At 37.2% G+C, this 17,816-nt stretch overlaps 1 protein-coding gene across 4 annotated transcripts in view; it reads left to right on the top strand.

Annotated features, from left to right (window-relative positions):
• Positions 1-17,816, top strand: part of afg1lb (AFG1 like ATPase b) — a 143,830-nt gene that overhangs the window by 100,821 nt on the left and 25,193 nt on the right. For all 4 annotated transcript variants that reach the window (XR_007262113.1, XM_048597015.1, XM_048597014.1 and 1 more), the window contains one exon: positions 3,189-3,271. Coding sequence is in view for 3 of the 4 variants with exons in the window: in XM_048597015.1 (XP_048452972.1) it covers positions 3,189-3,271 (83 nt within the window). In the remaining variant the exon portion in view is untranslated. The remainder of the gene's footprint in view (positions 1-3,188; positions 3,272-17,816) is intronic.

Here is a 17,816-nt window from a genome sequence, read left to right as displayed (position 1 = left end):
GAGATTAAAGCACGTCATGAAAACCACACTGCAACGGTCGTTTTTGGGTTGGGGTAAACATTGCTTAAGTCAGGTCATATTTTGAGAAGCATGGCATGCTCAGTCCTGCTGTCAAAAACTGGGCCCAGTAAGTGGAAAGAATGTGTTTATTTTCTGGGTAAATGACATTGGGGTAGATGAAAATCAACAAGTAATTCTCCTGACAGCTTGTGGAGCCGCAGCTTTTTCAGTTATTATGAGCCGAACTTTCCCTGAGGCACTGGATACTAAAACTTTTCAAGAGTTAACAGATTTAGTTAAGGAATATTACGACTCCAAGCCTCCTGTAATTCTGAGACGCTATTGTTTTTACTCAGCAATTCAAGAACCAGGGAATCTATGCTGGGATTTTTGACTAGGTTAAAAGGCAGAGGCATCTGACTTTGGTTTAACCCTTAATGGGGCGCTGAGGGACTGGTTGGTATGTGGGATTAATGACGTAACCATGCAAAAGTGCCAACTAGCTGAAGCCCAAATGAACTTCAAACAGGCAGTACAACTGGCTTTATCATTGGAATTGCATTTTGGTAATACAAACAAGGACAATAATTGTACAAGTTATGGTAGGGACCAGGGTAGTGTTGTAGAACAGATAGACCTAGGGGTTCAGGTACGTCATTTTTTGAAATTTGCGTCACAGGTAGACAGGGTGGTTAAGAAGGCTCTTAGCATGCTTGCCTTCATTGCTCAGACCTTTGAGCATAGGAGTTGGGATATCATGTTGAGGTTGTACAGGATGTTGGTGAGGCCTCTTTGGTAGTACTTTGTGCAGTTCTGGTTGCCATGTTATCAGAAAGAGATTTATCATGATGTTGCTGAATGGAGGGTTTGAGTTATAAAAATAGGCTGGGACTTTTTTTACGTAGGAGGTTGAGGGATTCCCTTATAGAGGTTTATAAAATCATGAGAGGTATAGATAAGGTGAATGACAAGGGTCCTTTAAGGTGGGCATATTTTTAAGGCAAAAGGAGAAAGATTTAAAAAGAACATGAGAAGTAACTTTTTAATAGAGAGTGGTTAGTGTGTTGAATGAGCTGCTAGAGAAAGTGGTGGATGCAGGTGCAGTTACAAAGTTTAAAAGACATTTGGATAAGTTCATGAATAGGAAAATTCTGGAGGGATATGGACCAAGTGCAGGCAGGTGGAACTAGTTTAGTACGGGAACATGGTTGGCATGGACTGGTTAGACGTAAGAGTCTGTTTCCATGTTCTGACTCTGAGTGACAAATTTCGCAACAATTTATTCCACAAGAGATGAAGTTTGCGAATTGGTCGGCAAGTTGACTCTGAATAGCTAAGGTATTGTCATAGAGAGAGAATCAGGGGACCTTGGGTTCCTGTGTTTCTGGGTAATTGAAATATAGGTGCAGGCATGAACACATTCTCTTTGTTTGAAAAGAATGGTCACTGCTTATCAATATATGTCACTTCTCACAAGTGCCATTGAGCCATTTTGGCTGGTTATTTTAAATTTGTTAGTGTAGCAATGAATGCAGTCGGGATTGTTCAGTAAATGCTACCCAATCACTGAATTGCTTCAAATGGTAGGCATTTTATTTGGGCTCTGCAAGCATGTGTTCAATGAGCACGGTCTTTAATCTGTCTATTGTGAACAGCCAGAGGAACATGGCTAATTTGATCTACCAGTTGTTGGGACGTATAGCTTAGGTACCTGACATTGCTCCAGAATTGAAATTCCAACATGACATTGTTTCACACTGCTACAGTACAAAAGCATGTTCTGCCTACCACATAATGAAGCAATGTGCTTAAACTGTTATTCAATTTTTGAAATACTTTGCCTTTCCAGGATAATTTGAGGTAGACTGTACACTTTTAGGGTTTGAAAGCAGGGGGCTTTTGTTCATTTGAGAGTTTGCATGATACACCGTGAGAAATGATATGATCAGGGTAGCCATGATCCCACAAGCTAGCTTTGATGTATTCTCTTTCTGTGTCAATATACATCATGGGATCTACTTTCTATAAGATTGGTCTTATCAACATCCAATAGGGCTGTAATGCTTTTTACTAATGCAGTTCAAATCATTATTTTTGTTGTGCAAAAAATGAAAGTACTGGTATTGATGTCTCCCAATAGGAAATGGAGAGACCGATGCTGGAATGCTTACCAGCAGCAAAGTGAATCATCACAGACACCATCCCCATCCACCCTGTTACGTTCCATATACTGTAGTTTGAATATCCTGCAATTGCTTTGACAGCTACTGACAAAATGCATATGAGTGTGGAGGTAGATGAGTGAGAGGTTAGGTTAGCAGGTGGATGACAGGTGAATGAGGCAGGCAGAGTGCTGGTGGATGGGTGGGTGCTGGGATGTCAGGTAAGTGGGTGAGTGCGAGTTCTGTTGGATTTGGGAATCTGGCAGGTCTTTGGGAAGAGTGGTTTTGGGTTTCAGGTAAGACCCGTCAGTTTGCATGGACTGTCAGGTTGAGCAGGGTCAGAACGGGGGCTGACAGGTCAGTTGTGGTTGGGTTTGGTGATTGTCAGGTCAGGAGGGCAGGGCTGGAGTTTCATTGCTCTGTTTGGGAGGGTGTATGGTCATGGGGGGTACAGTAAGTTTGTAATTCCAGAGCCTTCCCTGGTTAATTCTACATTTTAAGTGAGTCAGAACCCTCCAAAATGTCAGAATCTAGGGAACTTTTTCAGAGGATTCCAGATTTAAATTAATTGCCCTGAGGAAATTTGAACTTTCCAGGTAATTCCCAGTGTCAGCTGGATCAGGATTTCTGCATGGTTCTGACCTGCAACTCCAAACTATCCTGCAGAAAAAAACTGTGTAACCATTGGAATTTCTGGGCCATTTGTGCCTTTTCCACGTTATTCTATGGCTACATGCAATATCTTGACACATCGACAAAACACACTACTTGATGATATAAATAACATTACAGCTTATACTCTCGCATTCAGGATTAACATGAGGTAAATAGGAGTTAATAGATACTAACTGTAGTTTTAAACGGACAATGTTCATACTTAAGAATGCATTCCAAAAAATTAATATTGTTTTGATGAATAGAAAAGGTTAATACGGCATCTAAAGCTTTCAGTTATTTTTCTTTGTTTGGAAAATGTTCAGCTCAGTCCTCATTTTTATTTTGTTGCGTTGTTGTGTTTTTTTGCAGAAATATTGTGAAGCCATCCAACTGAATTCTGAAGTTGACTACAGGAAAAGACAGCTTCCTGGAGCAGGGAAGCTTTATTATCTGTAAGCTTAAGAAAAAATTCTAGACAGTCTATTGCATGGCGACATGCATGTAGAGTGAACTGTGATTTATCCACCAGAATGTAAAGACCTTCATTGGAATTCAATGAGAAAAACTGACAAATGACTAAGAATCTTAAACTTCTGGTACAGTGCAGCAATATCTCAGAGCAAGAATTAAAATAGCCTCAACACAGCTAACCGAAAACTTGTCAATCATTTTACCCAAAATATGAGGTGAAATAGAGTGAGAAGCATAATGGATATCAGAGTAACAGTATGATATCAGCCTAATGAAAATGCTGGTGGATAATCAGGAAGTGATTAATGGTTGCACTTTATTTCCTTTTCAATTTTCTGTTCTACACTGAAGTTGTGTGTATGTATCTATCATGAGCTTAGTAATAGTGACCAAGCAATAACTTCATGAAAATAAGCATGAGCGCAGTCTCAACAGATTGAAAGCAGTTTCTATAAGTGGATGTTTCCTCTACCATTGTACCTTTACAGTAACCCTGAGTGAACTGCATGACCCAAATGTGCAAAAAGCTCCTACATGCCTAATAAGTGCAGAAGTGGTGTCTGGAATGACCCTTGGCTCAATTCATTATGTTCCTGGGTATCATGAGGCCATTGTCAAACCTGTTTGAATATAGAAACAGGAAAAGGCCATTTTGCTACTTGAACCTGTTTTCTTATTCAATTCAATCATGCTAATCTGTAACCTAACTTGTGAATGTATATCCTCCACCAACTGGAAGGATAATAGAAAGTAGCAGATATATAGGAACACCTTCCATGTTGCACACCACTTGCTATGATCAAAGATGAGATTGCCTAATTTATGTTATGGTCTGATGGGGACCAGTAACTTTTTTTTTTAAGTAGACAAAGGCCGGGTTCCCATGTGCTTGGTTGAAGAAAAAAGGAACAAAATTCCACAGTTTTGAACAAACAAATAAACTTTACTGTATAAAGTTAGAAAAGTAAGATAATATGCTATATATGACAACTTATACTCTCAGTAGAATATACTATATATTTCATCTTACACTCGCAGTAGAACAAACTTCAAACTAACTAGTGTGCGGAAGTGAGGGGATATATGGTAAAATACAGGGAAACAACAAAGTAATGGAACAGGGTAATAATTCGGGTAATAATTACCAGTCTCTGACAGGGAGGGGCATAACATGTAAAAGTGTATCAGCAGATAAGATAAGAGATTGTAAGAATGGTTAAAAAACCGAATTTAAGGACCTATATCACAATGTATGCAGCAATTGTAACATTGTAAGGGATGAATTGTTAGCATAAATGTGTGACCTGTTTAGGTATTGTCGAAACATGGATGAAAATTGACCATGGTTGAGTTTTGAACATGGAAGGTTATTTGACATATTGGAACAAAGCTATAAAAGATGGCAGAGTTATTCTGTTAATTGAGGATTTAAACCATTTGATTAATATTGAGACTTAACCTTAACCTGAAAGATCAAGATGTAGAATCCATTTGTGTAGCGATTTTATTTTTTTTTGTAAAGTAGAGGTAAGAGCTCACTTGTGGCAGTTCCTATGTTCCCTAATAGTAGTTACACTGTAAGCCAGAGCATACAGGAATAAATGTAAGAAGTGCACTGTAGTAATCACGGGTGACCTTAATCTATGCATACATTGGAAAAATAAGATTGGCAAAGATAGCCTGAAAAATGAGTTCATAGAATATCTTTGGGACAGTTCTTTTATGGCAGTACATTCTAGAGTGAATTAGAGGAGAAGGCTATCCCAAACCTGGTAATGTGCAATGGGACAAGGTTAATCAGTAACCCTGTGGTTCAGGAGTTTCTGGTGACAGTGATCACAACATGATAGAATTTAATGTTCAGTTCGAAAGGAAGAAGTATTGGCCATGACCTAAACCTAAATAAAGGTAACTATGAGGGTAAGAGGGAATTTTCTGAAGAAGGATCCCGACCTGAAACGTCAACTTTCCTGCTCCTCTGATGCTGCCTGGCCTGCTGTGTTCCTCCAGCTCCACACTGTGTTGTCTGTAACAATGAGGGTATAAAGTCAGACCTGGCTTAGGTGAACAGGGAAATTACATTTAAAAATAGGTTGGTAGAGTTGCGGTTGCAGACATCTGAGAAGATAGTTGAAAATGTAAGCGAGTGTGAGGTTATCCGTTTTGGACAGGGAAAGGATAGATCGGGTATGAAGTTCTAAGTCATAGTGGTATGATGTTAAGTACAACGGATGTTCAAAGTGACGTGAGGGTTCAGGTCCATAGATCTTCAAAATGCCACGGAAATGTGAAGAAATAAGCATGAAAGCTAGCCTTTATACCTAAAGGACTGGAGGATAAGGATGCAGAAGGTATGCTGCAGCTATTCAAAACCCTGGTTAGACCCCATTTGGAGTACTGACAGTAAATCTGGGCATCACATCTTAGAAATGATATATTGGCCTTGGAGAGAATAGAATGTAGGATTACAAGAATAATACCTGGACTTTAGACAATAAGTTATGAGGAGAGATTATACAAGTTAGGCCTGTTTTATCTAGAATTTAGAAGGGTAAGGTGTGATGTCATTGAAGTCTTCAAGATATTAGCAGGAAAATGCAGGGTAGTTGAAAATCAACCTTTTTCGCTGGTTAAGGATTTTAGAACCAGGGGGCATAGTCTAAAAATTAGGTCGGACCATTCCGGAGAGAAATTAGGAAGCACTTGTAAACACGAAGGATGGTAGAGATTTAGAACTCTTCTGCCACATGCAGTAGTTAATGCTAGGTTAGTTGAGATAGGTAATTTTTTTGTTAAGCAAAGCTATTAACGGATATAGGCAAAATGCAGGTATATGGAGTTAGGCCATAGATCAACCATGATCACATTGAATGGTGTAACAGGCTTGATAAGCTGAATGGCCTATTCCTGTTCCAATGTTCCTGTGATGACAAGGTGTAGAGCTGGATGAACACAGCAGGCCAAGCAGCATCAGAGGAGCAGGAAGGCTGACGTTTCGGGCCTAGACCCTTCTTGTGTTCCTCTAACCCTTAGAAAAGATTTATCCCACTGAGAAAGAAAGACCTATGGAAAGGATATGTCATCTATGGGTAAATAAGGAAGTTAAAGGTGATGTTAAATGGAAAGAAACATTACGTCAGAATATGGTGAACACTGTTGAAAACCAGCAAAAAATGACTAAACAGATAATGAAGATGAAGAAAGCAGAGTTTGAAAGAAAGCTAGCTTGTAATAAAACATCAGATAGTCTGGCTTTTTACAAGCATTTGAATAGGAAAAGACTAATTAAAGCTAGTGTTGGTCCTCTAGAGTGCAAGTCTGGAGAATTGGTAAGAGAAGACAAAGAAATTTGGAGATTTTATCAGGGATTTTGTGTTTTTCTTCATGGAAGTAGTTTTAGAAAGCTTCTCAAAGATGATTGAAGATCAAGAGGTCATAGGGAGGGATGAACTTAAAACAATTACTAAGATAAACAGGGAAAGGATTCTATGGAAAATTATTGGACCGAAAGCTGAGAAATCCTCAGGACTAGATGGCCTGCATCCTTGGGTCCTAGAAGAGGCGGTTGCAGAGTTTGTAAATGCATTGGTTATAATCTTCTAATGTTTCTTAGATTCTGGATGGGATGTAATGGAAACCAGCAAATATAACACTTTCACTCAAGAAAGGAAGGAGGTTGAAAACAGGAATCTGTAGGACAGTTAGCCTATTATCTATCACAGGGAAGGTTTTATAATACATTATTAAGGGGATCATAGCAGGACACTTCGAAAATCACAATGTGATTAGGCATAGACAATGTTGCTTTGTGAAGCAGTTTACTGATAATGTAACATACATGGTGGATAGAGGGGAACCAGTGACCTGGTATACTTGGTTTGCTAAAAAGCATTTGATGAGATGCCATAGATTGCTGCACAAGATAAAAGCACATGTTGGAGGTAATATAATTCTAATAGGAATTACTGAGGAACAAAGGGACCTTGATGTACAAGTCATAGGTGCTTGCAGGTGTCATCAGATAGATTAGAGTGGTTAAGAAGGCACACGGATGCTTGCCTTCATTAGCTGGGGCATAGAATGTAGGAGCAATGAAGTCTTGTCACAACTTTATAAAACATTGGTTAGGCCACAGATGGAGTACTGTGTGCAGTTCTGGTCACCACACTATCGAAAGGAAACGATTGCACTGGAAAGGGTACAGAGGAGATTCATCAGTTTGTTGCCTGTGATGGAAAGTCTCTGTTATGAGGACAGACTGGATGGGCTGGGTTTGATTTCCTCAGAACAGAGGAGGCTGAGGGGGAATCTGATTCGGGTATACAAAATTTATGAGAGGCGTAGACAGAGTAGATCGTGAGAATCTGTTCCCCGGCAGATGTATCTAAGACCAGGGAAATAAGTGTAAGGACAGGAGTAAGTGGTTTAGGGTGGTAGAAATATGGAACGTGTTCCTGAGAGGATAGTAGAGTCAAGTACTCTCCCAACATTTAAGAAGCATCTGAATGAGCACTTAAAATGCCAGGGCATAATAGGCTACGGATCAAGTGCAAGTAAATGGGATTAGTGTGGTTTGGTATTTGTGGTCAGCATAGACATGGTGGGCCGAGGGGGGTACCTGTTTCTATGCTATGTGACTCTATGACTCTATAACTTTAAGATTGGAGTGCAGTTAAAAAATATACACGTGGGATTTTGACAGTTATTACAAAGAGACACCGAATGTAAAATCAAATAAATTACTATAAATACCTATTTTGTTGGAGCTTTTCATCTTGCACTCATAAAGACCATTCACAACAAATACAAATGTAATGGGGGAAACAAAAGCATTTTATACTTAATAAGAGGAGACTGGCCAGCAAGTAGACATTGGTAGAGGCATTCCCATGAATGTTCTGGCAATTAGATGAATGACAAAGTTTGTCTAAATGACTAAACCAGGCAGTTTTTATTTATGATTTGTCAAGTTTAGTTTGAAAAATGAACCAGAGAATAGCTATCACCTGTTTTGTTGAGTTGAAGTGGGCGTGATATGTACATGCTGTTTCTGTCTGCGAAGGTGTCTGCCTGGTGTAAAAATGAAACAAAATTTGGCAGTTAATTGTCAGACATTATCTATCTGATGCAATGTCCGTGAAAATGCCTCTACAAATCAGAGTAATTTACCAACTAATCAGTGCTCTCCTCTTATTCAGTATAAATGTTATTTTCTCTTTACATTGGTGTTTCTTGTGAATTATCCTGATGAGTGCAAGACAAAAGACTTCAACAGAATGTTCAAGGTTGTACTACTAAATGGCAAATAAATTGTTAAGTTTATACAGAGTGTTGACTAAGTTACAGTTGAAATACTGCACGATTACAATTGATATTGCACATGAAATGATATTGCAGTCATGGGAGCTAATACTTCAAATCGTTAGATTATTGTCAGGAGTGTCTACAGCTATGAATGTTTTTCCCCATAGGAAGAAATAATGTAAAGGGGAAATCTAGTGGAGGATGTCATGTTTGAGAGGTTAAATAATGGAAGATTATTTCCATTGATTGACGAGCTAGTAATAAGGGGACAGATTAACCATCATCATTCGAAAAATGAAGAGGTAGATTAGAAGTTTTTTCAACAGTTATTTGAAAATTAAATGGTTTATTCTTAAGACAGACACCAAATCATCTATTAGAAGGGAATTGAATACATATTTGAAAAGCAAAGAGGTAAGTAAATATGAATAAAGAGCAAGGAAAGGGAATTAAAATAAGTAGTCCCTGTTCAAGAACTGAAGCTGAGAGCAACACTGACCTAATAGCACAAATGGGTTCCTCCTAAGTTGTAATTTTATGTTCTTACGTTACTGTTAATTTGCCCGCATAAATGGTGTAAAGCAAGGCACCCCAGGCTATTTTAGGATTCCTTTTAGCTGCCGTGGTCAACTATGTTAAAACAGATTTGATATTTACTTCAAGCAGATGGTAATATATATATCCAGTTATATCCATCCAATCTGAAGATGATGCATAGCCTTTTCTTAATTTACCATGTGAGCCATGTATTACATTCTTGTCATTAGCTTGTAAAATACCTAAACTAATGTAGTCAATTGCTAAGCTGATCTGGCACAATGAGCCAAATATCATAATGACAGCACAACTCTAACTGCTACAGACTATTTTGGATGAATACGTATTTTAGAATCCTTAAATTCTTATTTACAATTTTCAGTTCTATCAGGAACTGAAAGAGACATGCAGAATAGAGTCCATCTATATCATGGTATATTTCTGTGATGAGTAAAATGTAAGCTGGAAAAATTAGGCCAAAAATGTGCACGCTGTTTTAAGAAAGTTTTATGTGCAGGATTGAATAATGAATATCCCAAACCGCTGAAGCACAACAATATGAAAAGCACCAAAATCATTGTTATACGGGTGTAGTTGTAGCAGACCAGACGTCACGTGTACATAAATGTTTCACAAAGATGTAATCTAATTGCTGATGACTGAGAAAAATGAATTGATGGTCAGTGGAAATATTTTAGGACTAATATCAAAGTTTTAAAGAATGTGACATTCACGTAGACAGTGATATAGTGGTAATGTTACTGGATTAGAAATTCAGAGAACCAGGCTGGTGCTGCATAGATAAAAACCAAAAGAACTGTGGATGCTGTAAATAGGAACAAAAACAAAGTTGCTGGAAAAGTTCAGCAGGTCTGGCAGCATCTGTGAAGGAAAAAATCAGATTTAACATTCCGGGTCCAGAACATTCTGAGGAAGGGTCACCGGACCTAAAACATTAACTCTGATGTTTTCTTCACAGATGCTGCCAAACCTGCTTTTCCAGAAACTTTGTTTTTGTCGTTGTTGTTAGTGCTGTGTAAAAATGGGTTCAAATCCAATGCAGTAGCTGGTGAAATTTAATAAAACTAATCGCCTAATAAATCAGAAATATGAAGCTAGTTTCAGGAGTGGTGACCATGACAATTGCTATCAGTTGTTAGAAAAGAAAATGATCAGATTCATTAATGTCCTTTAGGGAAGGAAAGCTGCTTCCCTTACCAGCTCTGGCCTGCATGTGATTCCAGACCCATAGCAATGTAATTTGTTCTTCATTGCCTTCTGAAGTGGCCCAGCAAGGTACTCAGTTCAAGGGCAATTAGGAGTGAGCAACAAATGCTGCTTATGCCCACTTGCCATGAGCAAATTATTTTTAAAAGTCATCTAGAAACTGGATAAGTTAGCCAAAGGCCTTTGAAGCCTTAAAAAATAGTTGTAACAATGAAGGTCATCATATTAAAGTGAACCACTGACATGAGTTTGGGTGTTCTTTGTTATGAAATGTCAAATAGGTCAAATTCAGACTAAATTAATGAGACACAATTTATTCGATAAACTAACTGCACAAAAATACTTTTAACTAAAATCAAAGCTTTTTAAATCCCATCAATTTCATTCTGACTCACTCTGGCAAAGGTATTATTTCATTTCATTTTGCATCAGAGTTGGAACTTCTGGTTTCAGAATCATTCCTCCACAACCACCTCTGCTAATGTAGCATAATAGATAGTCATGTATTTGCTGCTCCCTGATGAAGAATCACAGGAATCTGATGATTTTGTCATTAGGACCCTTAATGGCCTCTGAGCAATTTTAGTCCTCGTAGTACACCAATAAGCTGTGGATCTGAAATCTTAGTTGAACTCAGGGTTTTGATTTGGCCTACTTAAGTGCATGTGTACACATTGCATTTCTGGTCATATGTTCCTCAAGTTCTGACTGGCAACTGGACCATTTACTCCTAGTGTATTTGGTCCTGGCATCATCTTCATGTTGGATTAGAGTCATAGAGTCATATCTTTCATTCTCTCACCCATTTTTCACTAACATTGAATTCTTTCACTGCAGCAATTGCTTCATGAGTTCTCAAATTGATCAATTTAAGCTTGAAATTGGCCTTCTACTTCATTAGTTTTTGTCAGAAGACTCATTTCTGTTTGTCGTTTGGCACGAAGTGTTTGGCACACACTATTTGGGCCTATCTCAAACTCCCTCGCATCTTTGCATCTCAGCCTCATTGTCTGATCAATCCATTGCACCTGGTTAGCAGTAAAGCATGTATTTTTAGGTTAAAATGTTGAGGCTAACTCTCTTATGTTGTGGCTGAAAAGGGGTTTGACACTGAATATGCAAAAGTTTGATTTTTGGGACCTGAGAAATAGGGTTGTCTTGTACACTGGCTTGATTTGTACACTACAATCTATGGTAACCTAGAAATCTGACAAGTACAGCACCATTAAGTGCCAACAGTAGAACCAAAATAGTTGACCATTGGTATGTCACACATTACTGTTTGTACAAGGCATAAATTGAGATGTAGCGTTCCTTCTGTAAACACTGCTAACTTACTCTTGCCTATGCTTGCATGTTCTGATCAGGTTTGAGAGAAGTTTTCTTTTTTGTAGCCTATTAGTAAGTTTTATATGGTTTTATGTTTAGCTATCAGGACCAATTTTAGTGGCTGACTTCAAATATTTATTTGCTACTAAAAATGAAGCACAAAGAAGAGATTTTCTAAATGTGATATGATTGAAAAACAAAATATACTTCTGGAAATATTCACAATGGGTTAATTACCCTTTAAGATTTTTTTGCAAGAGTAAAATAGTCATTTGAAAATTATTCTTTTTTTAGTTACTGGTACAATGAATTTACTTGGTAAATGGATACCAAAAGTATTTTTAAATGAAAACGAGGACTTATACATGTTTTGCTTTTGTGATCTATAAGTGAGTTTTCTATTTGCTGAAGCAACAGATCATCGGAAATAAGGCAACAGCAACCTTTAATCTTCCAATATTTTTCTAAACTGCTTCAAGAGTAACTTAATGAAGTTGCATTTCAAATATGCAATGAACAAGTGTTGCATAATAAAATATGAATATCTATTATTCAAATTTGAAGCTTAACACAATTCTCCCAATCCAATCGGCAGGAAAATAACATGTTGTAACAGTGAATACTCAAACACCGTGAACAATTTCCTATCCGTCACTCTGTTGTTGAAATGAGCTACTTTAAACATGGGGTCAAAAGTCACCGTCTGCTTCCTCAATTACAAAGGAAATAAAGCAATTTAAAATTCATGACAGTTTACCGAAAAAAAAGTATGTAATTTTGACATCTGTTCCAAAGAAAAGAAATGGTATACAAGCTACTCCGCTTACAAATTTTTTGTTTTCTTTATTTTCTTTGGAACTGACTGCTAAACGGAAAGAAACAATTCCTCTTAAAATCACATTTGTTTTTGTCACTTCCCATTCACAGTGTACTGGTATCACTTAAATGTGATTTTTCTGATTACCCATCTAACGGACATTTCTACTCCAAAACCTTAGAGACATTTCTGAAATTTTTAAAAAGTGTCCTACATTTATGTGTTCAACAATGCTCCCAAATTATGTGAATTATTCTGTCCATTTCACTTATTGTCTCTCTTCTTTCTGTAGCTATGAATGAACTTGTGTTAATACATTGCCTATCATAAGATCACCATGTCTCAATGCTTTTCACTTCTATAATGTAGGAAACTACGTTAAATAAAGGACGTATTAACTGGCCTAGGAAGTCAGGATTTCTTGGAGTCTATCAGCAATAAGGAATTAAATTGTACTTTCTCCCCTTCCTTACAACATTTTTTCTCTGAAAACACTTCAAAATTTTGTAACCACATTAAATGTATTTTAATTATTCATTAATGAAGGAAAAAATTCCATTTGAACATTGTTGATGATGACAACTGTCAGATGTCATTGCACCCTAGTGAGCTGTAAATACAGGCAGAGTTCCATCAAATTTGCATGTTTACTCTGTAATAAGTATAGTTTGTTATAGCGACGATGTCATAGACCTGACTCTCAAAAGTGGAGGATTGGAAACTTAACTTTCTTGAACACTTTGTAAGTAGAAATATTATGGAAGGGAGAAAAGGAGAGGAGAGACCTGGTAGTATTGTTCAAAGAAACAGTTAATGGTATGACAAAAGAATGATGTAATTAATGGGCCAAAGATGGCTTAAAATGGACTCTATTTGGTTAAACTTAAGGAACTGTTATGCTACTTGGTATATACCATAATTCACCAAATAATGATAAGTGGGTAGAAGAGCAAATTTGCAGTCAAAAGATACATGAAACATGGAGTACTGATAATTGGTATCTTCAGTTATTCTAATATAGTTTGGGAAAGTAATCTTGTAATTGCAAAGCACTGGAGGGATTCTGAAATATGCACAAGAGAGTCTACTTAATCTGTGTGTTTCCAAACTAATGAGAAGAGGAACCAGTGCTAGATCTGTCTGTCAGTGATGAATTGAGTCAAATGGAGTATGTTTCCATTGGCAAGGATTTGACAGCAGTGGTCATGACTATTCTAAATATGTATCTTTGACTTGTGTGGATTGAGCAATATAACTAGGGTAAAGGATACAGACGTGGTTTCCTGTTCATTTCCTCATGTGTGCTTGAAGGGAACTGTTCTGAACCTAATGATATGAAAAAGGACAGGAAGCAAACAATCACATAAAGGCATTAACTGGAGGAATGCTAATTTCAGTGAATTAAAAAGGATCTCTGCCCAAGTTTTTGTAACAAAATTGGGAAGTAGAACAGTAATCAGCCTTCGAAGTGGAGATTATTCAGGTATAAAATTAGCATATTCAAAGCTAGATCTACCTGGAAGATTAAAGAGAAAGACATTTAAACCAAAAATAAAAGGAGAATTATAAAAAAACATACACAGTAGAGAACCAAAGCTGCATACAGAAAGCACACAACAGTAAAGGTAGAGAAGAAAAGTGAGAAAATGAGAAAACATTGACAACTAATGTAAGGGTGAACCTTAAACGTTTACAAGCATGCATTTAATAAAAGAGAAAAACAAAGTGAGGAGCCAATTAGGGACCAGTAAGGAGTTTTCTTTTTCATGGGATGTGGCATAGCTGGCTTAGTGAGAATTTATTGTCTATTTTGATTGCTCTTGAAAAAGTGATGAGAAGCCTTCTTGAACAACTGTTGCAGTTCCATGATGCAGGTACACCATATTACTCAGGAGGCAGAAAGCATGGATGAATATTAAATTAGTACCTTGCATCTGTCTTCATTACAAAACAAGATGCTGCCAATTTTGTAGTCAAGGAGAATGTAGTAGCCACATCAGAGGTTACAATCTCAGAATTAAAGCGGTTTAGGTACTTTGGACTTAGATGAGTAATCTCTTTACTCAAAGGGTTGTGAATCTTTAGAATTCTCTATCCCAGAGAACTGAGAGTATCCAGCTGTTAAGTGCATTCAAGATAGAACTCAGTAGATTTTTGGATGATAGAAGAATCAAGGATTTTGGGGTTACTATGGGATGGTAGAGTTGGGACAGAAAATTAATCATCCTTTTGAACAGCAGAGCAGCTTGAAGGGCTGAATAGCTTAGTGTTCCTAATTTGTATGTTTCAATGTTTGTACATTAGATAGAAGGCTAATGAATTTTGAGAGGTGCTTAAAAGTACCCTTTGACAGTACTTGGAAGCTACTGAAGGAAGAAGGGCTTAAATTTCAGATGGTCTAGTCATAATTTTCCAATCCTCCTGAAATATGGAAATGCTGACAGATGACTGGACTATTGCAAATTATAACACCCTTGCTCAGAAATGTGGGGAGAAATGAATCAAGCAACTAGTCAGTCTTGGTGGTGGTGGGTAACTTTTAAAGACAATACTCTGGGATAAAATTATTTGAAAATTGTATGCTGATAAGTGATAGTCAGAATGAATTTGTTAAGTGTTAAACTAACTTGATTTTACTAAAGTAACAGGTGGTTCAAAGGAGCAGTGTGGTTGATGTTGTGTATAAGGACCTTCAAAGGTGTTTATTAAACTACCACATAGGCTTGTGGTTGTAGTAGTATAGTGGTTATGTGACCTGGATTAATAATCTGAAGATGTAAGTTCGGTTCTCTCCATGTAGTTTGTAAATTTGGATTCAGTTAATGAAATAAATCTGGAATGAAAAGATGGTATCAGTAAGGGCTTCCGTAAAGTCATTAGATTGTCATGAAAGGCAAACTGATTTATTTATTGTCCTTTTTATAGAAAGAAATTTGCACCCCACCTGTTAATGGGATCGACCTTCAACTGCTCTGTGAAATACCACTTCGACGCATCAACAGATAGACTTTTTTTATCATTCATTCATGGGATATACGTATCATTGAGTAGGCCAACATTTATTGTCCATCCTGAATTGCCCAGAGGGCAGTTAAGAGTAAGCCACATTGCTGCAGGTCTGGTGCCACATGGAAGCCAGACCAGATAAGGATGGCAGTTTCCTTCCCTAAAGGGTATTAGTGAACCAGATGAGTTTTTATGACAATTAACAGTGTTTACATGGTCACCATTAGGCTAGCTTTCTATTCCAGATTTTTTTATTGAATTCAAATTTCACAACTGCCATGGTAGGATTCAAACCCATGTCCATAGACCATTTGCCTGGGGTTTTAGATTACTAGACCAGTAAAAATACTGCAGTGCCACCTGGATGTTGACCCTGGCATTGGTCCTGTCCATTCTACAAAATTTTCTTGCAAACAACTGGGTAGAGGTGCCAAAATTGAGAGAGCTTTCTCATGAACATAGCCATATACTCAGAACCACACCTGTCCTTCAGACTTTTTCTCTACCATCCCTAGGTTCTCCCATACCATTGACAGGATAGATCCACTATGGCTAGTATACAGTTTAGAGGAAGTTACTGTGAGATTTCTCAATATTTGACTCTAGATCTTATCAAACCTCATGGCATCAGCTCATACATGAGCTTGGAAACTTCCTGGCAATCACCACTTATTTCTCTCCAAGCTGATGAATCTGTAATCCTCCCTATTGAATATCAATTGTGTGAGGTAATAAGGATCGCAGGGGTACTGAGTGTTCTCTGTTTGATAACATCTTCTTTAATGAAGTATTAATTTAGACCTCAGCCATGTCCCCTGTCCCCATAGTAATGTAAGTGCACGTGCTTCAGTTGCCACTGCAGTGGTTCAATAAGTTGGCTCACTACTACCTTCCTAAGGGTAATTAGCAGGGTTTCAACAAATGCTGTCCTCGAGGTGTTATCTTAATAGGTTAATATATCATTGACATAATGGACAGAGGAAAAATTATACAGACGTGTTGAGGGTTAATCTGCCCAAAATTGGCAGAAGAAACTTTTAGACTTCTGTGGGATATTTCTGTTTAAAATTTATATTGCTTTAGTTAAGTATCTCCAACTAATAAAATAAATTTCCTCACAGGCTGCATTTAGCTGTGTTCAGGACAGGGAATCTTGAGCATAAATCCATACCCCATTATGCTGGGACTGAAATAAGTCAACAACTCAGCCAAATTTTTTCTGTATTTATAACTTCAGATTTTAATAAAATGGAGGATAATACCTCCTAACACAATAGCAATTTATATTTAAAAGGGACATGATGGTACCTGATTACAACCATTTATTATAGCAAGCCAAACAAAAGTTCAAGATCACTGAAAAATGTCTGCGTTCCTTAAAACTATTTGAGCAGTTTCAGAATTAATTTTACTTGTCATCAGCAAATTTCAAAGTGTTTTTATTTTACATTGTTTTGTTAACACTTCAGGACTGTCGGACATCTCTATAAAATGGTATTTTCCATACAGTCATTCTGCTGTTTGAATGATTGGCTGGAAAAAAATGAGTTTGCTCCTTAAACAGAATTATTATAGTTTTGTTTGAAGTTGTGTGCAAAAGACATTTTTCATGTCCTGTGAAGGTTACTCAGGCTTATCGTAACTTTAAAATCTATTTCCTAAATAATATTCTGTTGGAAAACGCTTTCACAATTTTTCAATGTCTTGTTTTTCAATTTTGGTCCACAACAGTGGAAATGTTTTCCTGTGAGTTACAGTCAATGATGGTGTGGCAGAACTCTCTGCATGATTAGAATTGTTAATGATGAGTTGGAATTCATGGTATTGTGTGTTTCTTTAAGAACACACAGCAGGAGATCCATAGATGGTCACAATGCTTATAACGTAGAAAATGTGAATAATTTTCTACTACAGTAACTGATGTTAAGAGGTTTCTTTATGTGTAGCTGATTTCTTTAGTCCTTGGTGCTGGAAATCCACTGTCTAATGGGCAACCCTAAACTGAAGGGTTGGAAAGGTTAAGGCACAATGCAGCATTGCACATAGAACATTGGAAAATACTGAACAGTGAAGCACAGGAGAACATGAGCAGTACAATAGTCTTTTAGCGTATTTCTGAAAATGTACATCACAAAAGTTGTTTGTAGAAAACTTTCAAAGAGAATATTCTGATTCTTAGAACCAAAGATACTAACATAAAATATGTATATCATTTTCACCAATTTACTCATTTAAAAATCTTGCAGAAATATACTTTGTGTCAAAGTGCAAATGGTAATAGTGTGTGCAGACTAAATTAATATTTA

This window comes from Rhincodon typus, chromosome 5, assembly GCF_021869965.1.
Source record: "Rhincodon typus isolate 14 chromosome 5, sRhiTyp1.1, whole genome shotgun sequence".
NCBI classification, from domain to species: domain Eukaryota; kingdom Metazoa; phylum Chordata; class Chondrichthyes; order Orectolobiformes; family Rhincodontidae; genus Rhincodon; species Rhincodon typus.
This window is presented reverse-complemented; position numbering and strand designations above follow the sequence as displayed.